At 38.4% G+C, this 9,774-nt stretch overlaps 1 protein-coding gene across 1 annotated transcript; it reads left to right on the top strand.

Annotated features, from left to right (window-relative positions):
* Positions 1 to 4,255: 4,255 nt before the first annotated feature.
* LOC125887606 (intestine-specific homeobox-like) lies at positions 4,256 to 7,450 on the top strand. The gene is made up of 5 exons (XM_049574570.1): positions 4,256 to 4,581; positions 4,727 to 4,783; positions 4,886 to 5,034; positions 6,405 to 6,521; positions 7,044 to 7,450. The coding sequence occupies exons 1-5, from the start codon at positions 4,326 to 4,328 to the stop codon at positions 7,212 to 7,214; spliced, it is 750 nt and encodes a 249-aa protein (XP_049430527.1). The 5' UTR covers positions 4,256 to 4,325; the 3' UTR covers positions 7,215 to 7,450.
* Positions 7,451 to 9,774: the final 2,324 nt, after the last annotated feature.

Raw genomic sequence — 9,774 nt, 5'->3', positions numbered from 1 at the left:
GGTTTAAATTAAAAAAATAATCAAAGTTATTACATTCACGAATGTTTGTATAATGTGTCATTGCAAATTGTTGTCAAAAGCTTTTACTCATAAATGCAAATGTTAACCTCATGGTGGCTCTAACAAGTAACGGGATCACAAGAGTCAGTAGGCTTCAATAACTAGGGAACAAATGTCTGCACAAACTGTCATGGCAACCCATCTCGACCCAAAGTGGACCAATATCGAACTAACCGACGTGGCCATCCTTTCAGCAATGCTGCTAGCACTGCTGCAAGTCTATAACCTGCAGACGACCTTCATACAGCAGGACAACGGAGCTGATAATTATCTCCAACGTTAGGTTATTTAATGCTCAAAAAGTAGTTTTAAGTCACAGAATTTTATGAGGACGCTTTTGTCCTCACTGTTGTGGATGTTCAGTAAGAAGGAAAGTGAGCTTGACAAAATGCCCCAAATAGAACAGTTGAAGTAAATTGAGTTCACATGCAAAGCACAGAGAGAAGCAGCGCCGAGACATCATGAGGTCTTCTGCTCGGTGTGCACATGACATTGCGTGCATTATACTGTACGAGGATCCATCACATGTCAGGTAGTGAAGACCTGGGACTGACACTTCATAAAGGCTGAACTGTGTATGTTAAATGTGTGCCATGGTATAATTTTAGCCTCACAGCTGCTGCTGGTTGAACTGGGAGTTATAAGCAGCAGAGCCACTGTTGTCACCCGTGTGTCCAGTCACCAAAGCATAGTCGCTTTAGTGAAGCTTGAGCCTCGACTTATTGTTGCTGACATGATCACGGTCACATCTGAGTTTTGCGTCAAGCTCTAACTCAGAGGCACATGACCACATTAGGCCACAGGGACAGTGAACTTTTTAAATGTGTGTCTGAGAGACTTCCCTGTAATCAAATTGGGGGAGAGGCAGCGTCCAGTCTATCACTGAGAGGACAGAGGATCTTTTACAGAATAATGTGTTGCATGTGTAATCAATATTGTTTTCAATTTAAGGTCTAATGTGAAATTCAAATGTGAACCAAAAGCTATCTAAAAGGCCATTTTTTTCCTACTCAGAATTAGGTTTCAGCTCCATAATGTGAGACCTTGATTCTCTGGTCGATGTTATAATCAACACTCTCTCATACCTAAATGACACAATAGGTTGGTAATTGTAATATTTGGAACATTAGAGCATTTAAACCATTATTTTTTGTGCTGAAGACATCTTTATGACGTAAAGAGATTTCAGTGTGCATCAGAAAAGACATTTTTATTTTCATTGTAACAAGATATTTAACCAGGATTACAAAATACCAACTCATTTTATTTTAACAAGATGTGTACTTTGCTGTATAGCATAATATAATAACAGGAAACTTCTCAGACTCTCATTATGGAAGGATACATTGTGCTTTGGAGGAGACAAGAGAAGATTCTGCTATAGTTTTACTGAGCAAATTAGACGGCAACAAAGATTTCTATAATGAATCAGGATGGCATAAAGAATCGGTTTGACCTCAGGGGAATCATTTAGCTGGAGGAGTATCTTGCTCCTGTCAGGAGATATTCAACACCAGAGTTTATTCTCTATTCTCGACTGGTATGTTGCATCATCAGGGGCAGATCAGGTTTTATGAGGCTGTAAAATTTGGTAGAAATAAAACTGTATCACTGAAACAGCACCAGAAAAAATGCAGAATAACAGCAAAACAATGAAGTTATTTATCCTCTCTGGATAAAAACTGCCTGAGTCAAAATGTTTTGGCTCTCAGATTGTGGTTTCCTCTGATCCAGTGTCTCACTGCATCCCGTGACCATGCTAATTTTACAAAGAAAGAAGCTTTGGTTGCATTTGAATAATCACTTACAATACGCTTGAAATTTGTTTCCACAAAAGCAAATACTTTATCCATAAAATATGTTTGATCCACTGTAGGATAACAGGTCCACCATATGACTACACATTCTGTGACTCATGAGTGACAGGAGAGGAAGATAACACCACCACCCACATGCTGAGAGTGAAAATCAAAAACTAAGTGTACTAGAAAGATTAACCTAGCATTTGGACGTGTATTTTACATGTCATTACTGTTAAGTTGCATCATTTGTATAACGTCACACGTGTGCACATATGTGTGTGATATTTATATATTGAAGGTGCACTCACTGATTTTACAAGGTCAGCTTACCCAGCATGGAGGATATATACTCAGCCTCGCTCTGGATGTGTTTTCTTAAGTCCAGGGGAAGATTATCCTGATGATGTCATGAGGGTTATCTCAGTGTGGGTTCGGACAAGGCTTAATTTTAACAGAAAGGCCACATTACAACTGGGGGCACCACGTTCAAAGACAAAGGCATTGAGAAGACAAAAAATTCTATTGGTCATGTCACAGGAAGTATCCTGTCCTGCATTTTTAGCTTGACCTGTATAAGGACCTACAGTCTCTGCCTGACCATTAACTTTAATGAGGTGCAATGCAGAATTTCTGGAGTGTGTCTTTAAGGTTGTGTGTATCCGTGTATACACACTAACCTTGGAAGCTTATATATGCAGGAACAAAAAGTATCATTACCATATAGACATGTAATACCCTGCTGTTTTAAGAGTACTCTGTAAGTTTTATCCTGACCTGAACTGATCTGTGTCCTTGAACACATCTCATCTGTGTATGAGAGACCTGCTTTGTTCCTGTTCTCATTAAACTTACTAGTAAGCCAGAGACCTCCCTACTCTCCCTCCTCCATGTTTTAACTTCATTATGCAACTGCATCTGTAGTTCTTTGTCGGACATACGGAGGACACTCCAGGAGTCAGAGCTCTGACCTTTAAAATGGAACCCTTTATTAAATAACAAGAAAGACAACTTGATTGTTTCACTCTTTATTAGTTCACTTCTGCTACCATAATATATACACTGCTTTATTAGGTACAGCTGTTCAGCTGCTCATAATGCAAATGGCTAATCAGCCAATCACATGGCAGCAACTCAATACATTTAGGCATGTAGACATGGTTAAGACAAGAAGTTCAAACCGAGCATCACTGGTTTCTTGAACATGACAGTGAGTTCACTGTACTCCAATGGCCTCCACAGTCACCAGATCTCAATCCAATAGAGCACCTTTGGGATGTGGTGGAACGGGAGATTTGCATCATGGATGTGCAGCCGACAAATCTGCAGCAACTGCGTGATGTTATCATGTCAATATGGACCTAAATCTCTGAGTACTGTTTCCAGCACCTTGTTGAATATATGCCACAAAGAATTAAGGCAGTTCTGAAGGCAACCCGGTTCTAGGTTCTCTCCTACTTCCAGCACTGTTGCTCGGACCACACCCATCTTCAAACTCAGCTTTTGTTGGGATCCACTGTTCACTGTCACAGCCGGTAAAGATCGCATTCTCTATCAGCTGCTTCAAGCTAATCCTTTATTCTCAGGTTGATTTGGTTTATCATGTTAAAAAATATCTTACATAACCACTCTATAGGCCTTCCTCACAGCAGACATTTGGACTTACTGTGTCATAGCAAGAAAAGCTATCCAGGTAATCCAGGACCTCCTCTAACTGGAATGCAGCCACCATGTATGATATCAAAGACATTTGTGCTTTCCTATTATGAAATATCAAAATGTCTCCCATGAAGAAAGGTCTGTTAATATCACCTGATCTTTGGTTTAATGCACAAGAAGATCACAGAATCAAAGATGAATGTACTGAAGACTCAGCACCACTAGATGGAGACATACCTACCTACAGGACATGATCCCTCACACACCACAAGGAGTCACCACCAGCTTGAGTTCCCAGTGTGTCTGAAAGGTGAACTAGAGTGCGAGAGGGCATAGTGAGGCCAAGATGATAAAGATTAACCTTCCAATAAATGTGGTGATAAGAAAGAGAAGCAACAGTTTAAATATGTTTTATAGTTGAATATTATGCAGGTGTGAATCAAACTACAGACTCACAGAGATTTAGTCAGTGTTTGGGCCTACAATGCAAGATTTGGTTTTTATGCTGGTTACACTGAAGGCAGGTAAACCTCAGAGTAAATTTAACAAGTCAGTTCTATTAAATGATGTGTGTTAAAGAGTGATAAGGGCCAATGATAATATCACGTTTACATATTTACAATGAGCACGCCTTGAATTAAAAGTTCTCTAGGGACACTGATAGAGGAAGCTTTTCCTAGAAGTATGCAGGTACATGCTGCCAGTCACTCCTCCCTGATAATGACCATGTGATGCAGGTCAAACGCAGGCTGACAACAGCTTCCAGAGCCTGAGAGGTGTTCATGAGAGGATAATTTGAGCCCCTGAATGCTGGGGAATAAAGTCTGTAGTTTACAGAGGCAGCTGATGGCAGGGGATAAACTTCTGGGAACGTGGAATAGAGGAGATACGGAGAAAGAGCCCTGCGTGGAGCAGGAAATGGAATCTCAGACAAAAGAATTATCCCATTCGATTGAAGAAATCCTGAGGAGGCCCACATGTGTCAGGAAAGAGAAGAGAGCTCATCGTAACTGGTCTGTTATCAAGGAGAACACCAGGATATCGAACCAGCTCTCATGTACAGGTGGGTTTTATCACTCTTTTTTTTTTTTACTATTCTTTTAGTGTTATTTTCTTTTTAAGCAGGAGTTGCTACATCATATTTGATGATTAAAACATGATTACAATAAAATATTCCTGCCAATGTTGGATTTCTCTCTCCAATATAGACGCTCCACAAAACAGACTACTTGAAGAATCTCCCAAAGCCAGCACAAACTGCATGAGTGAGTATTATTATTAATAAAATACCAGGAAGTAGAAGCTTGTGGTTCCATGTTTAAATGATGCTGATGAGGAAGATGTCAGTGACAATAATGTGTCCACAGGTCAGAGGAAAAAGAGGCAAACAAGGGTCACTTTCACACCGTTTCAGGTGCAGGAGCTGGAGAAAGTCTTCCAGCTGACTCACTACCCAGACGTCAACAGCAGAGAGCAGTTAGCCTCCCGCCTGCACCTCACTGAGGGCCGAATACAGGTAGGCCCATTCTTTTTATTGTTGATAAGTTACTTGATTGGTCTATAAAATGTCAGAAAATTGTGTAAAAAAATAAGTTAATCAGTGTTTTCCAAAGCCTTCAAATGTCTTGTTTTATCTACACCCAAATATGTTCAGTTAAATGTCATAGAGGAGTAAAGACATGAGGAAATACTCACATTTAAGAAGCTGGAATCAGAGAATTTGACTTTTTTTCTTTCTTTAAAAAATGACTCAAAGTGGTTAAGTGATTATGAGATTAGTTTTCGATTAATTTAATAGTTGACAACTAATCAGTTGATCCTTACAGCTCTACAGCTCCTCACATAGTGCATTTGTTGGACTTTCACTGTCTTAGTCTTTGCCAGTCTTTAGAAATTAGCAAGCATACATACTGGTGTTAGTGACAGTTTTTGTTCTTTTGATTTTTCCAAAGAATAATCACAGCAGCATGAAATAATACATCAATGATTTATTTGTTTAAATGTTGCAATATTAAGTAGATTAAAATGAGGCAATATTTTATGATGTTACATTACTCTGATGACATTCATATCCGCACAATAGCCTCTTGAGAGCCTCCTATGAATTTTTAATTCCTCTGAGCTGTTCAGGATCCGATAAGGACCCGATAAGTTTTTTAAAAAAAAACTAAACATTGTCAATGATAATTCAGTCCCAGTGTCCTCAAACGGTACAACAATAAAGTCCCAATGTCTTCAAATGAATACTTCCTAACTAACAGTTTCTAAGCTGTTACTGTTGCTATAATTGATCAAATTTGTTGCCTTATCAAACTACAAACATTATTAATCATAAATAAACAAGTTTCAACCATAAATGTGATCAGGTTTTGGACCTTGTCCATTTTTGTGTTGACTGACTTGGCACCATCTTGTTTTTACATGGATTAGTGTATTGTGCTCATACAGTACTACCACTCGATGGCACAGAAAAGTGTCCAAGTAGATTGAAGTATAAGGTCAAGTAAACCCAACATGAGATGTCCTCATATGAGAACACAGGGTCTCAGGAGCATAGCAGCAATTTTGATTTCTTTGTCAAACCTGTATCATAATTTTATGCATTTTATTATAAAGTTTGGTCAAATCAGCAAATTGTTACCACACATATGGATTTATTTTGCATCTGATTATTGCTGACATTTGTTTTTAATTTGTCAATAAGTCAAACTGGGGTTACTGACCATTCAGATAATGTTCTCAAACAGTATAGACTGATTAAATAGTCATCAGTGGAACAATACTGCCGGTCTTCAGACAGCTGCTTACATAAGGCATTATGACAAAAAATTATATATATTGTGTTATTCTAGTTACATTCATTCACATGTATTGTTTGTGCTTCAGATTTGGTTTCAGAACCGCAGAGCCAAATGGAGGAAGGCAGAAACACTGAAGGATATAGAACTGATGGCCAGACAGGACGTACAGCCAGCCAGCCATGATCCCCGGCTTTACTATGAGGTAACCAGAGATTATGTATTTTACAACAGAACAGTACATATGATATAAGAATTACTTGTTTTAATGCACCATATATTTGTCCATCTCCAAATATAGTCTCACATAGCATCTGTCATACTCAAAATGCAGCTCAGAGTGCTTTTAAAAAAAACAAAAAAGTTGACAATTTAACAGCAGTTACAGTATTAAAAGAGGAATGGAGTAAAATGATAAAAAAAAATGTAACAAGTAAAATACAGTTAAATAAAAGTCAATTGACATATAAATAATTAAAAGAACAGTTATAATACAGTAATAATGGATATATATATATTAGCAGCAACAAACACTAGTCATCAACAAGTGTGTATAAGAAAGTTTTTTCTATTTTGCATCAAGACTCAAGTGACAATCTTTTCAAATACAATACTATGATTTGATACTGGAAATTTGATTTAAGCATGCATAATATAATACTGGTTAAATCAGTGACTCCTTTGTTTCTTCTGTGAGATGACGTCTGATCAGTGTGTGCTCTCTCAGCTCTTACAGGAGCCCCCGCTGCAGGCGGTGTGCTGGCTGCCATGCTGTTTACCTAAACCCCTCCAATCACAGCTATTCCTCAGAGCCACACCAACACCCGCCTTGCTGACCAGCACACATTCCCCAGATCACAGGACTCTGTATTTTGACCCGCTGTGGACAGACAGATAGCACCTTCGGTATACCTCAACAATAATGACACTGCTGTGTTAAAATTTTGAGTTTCTAGCCACTCAAAATACTACAGTAGACTGTAATTTGTAAGCCATACAATTGATAAGTTGGCTTTAATTTCAAAATGTGTTGTATATACTGAAATATACTGGAATAAAAATGAACTTTTTAAAAAAAAAAAAAAAAATGTACCAATAAATTTGATATTAAAATTGATATCCTGGCTGGCTACTGAAAGCAGTTGACTTTCTTTGTAATGAAGGACCTTGTGATACATTCATACAAGTGTAGGCTTAAAGACACTGTGGTATGCTTCTTGGTAGACAGCTGTATTTGTGCTGTGTTACTGTGCAGGAGAGCATTTAGATTTTTTCATGACACCACACTTCATTGTCAGAGATAAGATACAGCGCCGCCATAAACTGTTCATCTGTTTGACTTTCTGACAACCTCCCCCTATCTTAATTTGGGCTCGTAAATCGGGGTTAGCTGGAGGGTATTAGAGAACTTACTGAATAGGATCATAAGGAAAATACCGGCTGAAGGTATAGATTAGTGCTGTAGATGTATGTCAATAATTGTGACTTTTAAAAAGTACAAAAACTGTGTACATGGATGTATTTTTTCATCTTTATTTACTTGCTAAACCAACATTACACAGACTACTGTCATTGCATTTCACAACCTTTCTGGTAATAATGTAACAGCTTGTACAACAAGTGCGTGTTATGACAGTGATATTGTTTTATGAAAAGCCAATAAATGGACCCGCTCACATCCTGTCCTTTTCAAGATGTATTACACAGACCATTTAATAATTATCAATTATAAGACAGATAATGCAGCATCGCCTTCACTATCAACACCATAACTCACTTGACAGTACCATAACTGATTACGTTTAACAGGCCTCTGAGAGCAGTTAAACTTTTCACCCTGCTCATATCTGCTTTTATTGCATGTGTTTGCTGTAAGATCGACTGTTCTCCTGGCTGCCGGGGCAGGGTTAAAGAGGACAAAAACAGTTGGTGGAGAGCATCAAACAAAAAACCTTGACCACACTTGTGTAACCACAATTTATCACAATGTGGGTTATGCTACTGCGATTACAAATATCTATAGCAGGAAGTGTCAGATGGACACAAAGCAAAGTGAACTGCTAGACATGGATCTTATGTTCTGGCCCAAACCAAAATGTCACAGTTTCCTTGGATATTTGCATTAAAAACACTTTCATGACATAGAATTGATACACCATACATTAACTGTCATCGTCCTGAATGGTACTACGGACAAAGATGTAACACATGAGATAGAACTTTTGAATATAAGTGTTTGTTACCCAGTGTGAGTTAACAGTCAAAGCTCCTTGTCGTCTATCTTGCTGCTGAGCACAGGACTGACTTTGAGACTAATAGGACCTCACACTCTGACAGGTCTTCTCTCTGGTATGACGGTGACAGTGACACAATGAAAGCTCTGTTTTTGGATAATGGGTGAAAATAAATCAGTTAAACTGACTTGTATGGAATAAAGCAAATATCCAGAGAGTGACTTTAAAAGTTGCCTATTTTTCCTATTTGCTTTGTGATCAGTGTAATGTCTGTGTAAGAGATCAGTAATGCATTTAGACAGGGGTCAAACTCATTTTACTTCATGAGCCACATGGATCTCAAGTGGGCCCCTTTCAAATTTTTCCCTTTTCTTTAATATATAGAAGTCCGCAAGTTCATCCATTTACAAAACAAATGATGAACAGCCTGCAATAGCCTCAGAAAAATCATGTGGAAATTCAACAATATGTCTCAGTTTTTACACATTCAGCCAGTCTTCTGCTCGCTTTCATTACATGTGCATTTTTTTTTATAATTGCGCACTAGAGTGGAAGCTATTGAAGAAGCAGGTTAAGTCATCTCCTGTCTCACAATCTGAAGTTTTATCAGTGCCTCAGCAGCAGGGTTCCATCCATATTGTTTTAAGATAGAAGTCTGACACAGATTTTTTTGTACTGAAGCTGCTGCTTGACAATATTTTGCACATTGTTCAATATCTTTAAATATGACCATAGAAATTGTTATTTCAGAGAGCTGTATTCTGGTCAGAGTGGAAAAGCCTCTAAGACATTATCTGCTCACTGTTAAATTTGCTCCTGAAAGTGTTTATTTATTTTTTGTTGCAAAACATTTTTGTACTGTGGGTGGCACTGTGGCAACTTCCTGCGGGAGTGCATTTATACAGCCAGGTTAATGAGACCAGGCGTGCATGAGTAGAAGCAAACAGTTTTTTGACTGCTGATGTGTCTGCAGATAGGAGCAGTATTAAATAATAGGCTACCTAATGCACTTAAATTGTGGAAGCAATAAATGGTGCAAAACAATGGGAAATGTATGGACATTGTTTTGTGAGAGCCAAGCCTGGCTCGCGTCAATTAATTGCACCAACATGCACCTGCAGTAAGTGACAGTGGAAAGCCACTTACATGTACCTTAAAACTTCAGTTAAAAGCCTGGTCCCATTTGGTCTGGTTTCCAAGCAGTTCATTTTTACAGAAGTTCTC

This window comes from Epinephelus fuscoguttatus, linkage group LG4, assembly GCF_011397635.1.
Source record: "Epinephelus fuscoguttatus linkage group LG4, E.fuscoguttatus.final_Chr_v1".
NCBI lineage: Eukaryota > Metazoa > Chordata > Actinopteri > Perciformes > Serranidae > Epinephelus > Epinephelus fuscoguttatus.
This window is presented reverse-complemented; position numbering and strand designations above follow the sequence as displayed.

Bases quoted from the DNA above. Each gene is read 5' to 3' on its own strand.
- LOC125887606 (XM_049574570.1), top strand. From the start codon at position 4,326: ATGCTGGGGAATAAAGTCTGTAGTTTACAGAGGCAGCTGATGGCAGGG. The intron at 5,035-6,404 runs GTAGGCCCATTC...TTTGTGCTTCAG, and splicing joins TCACTGAGGGCCGAATACAG to ATTTGGTTTCAGAACCGCAG. The intron at 6,522-7,043 runs GTAACCAGAGAT...GTGCTCTCTCAG, and splicing joins ATCCCCGGCTTTACTATGAG to CTCTTACAGGAGCCCCCGCT.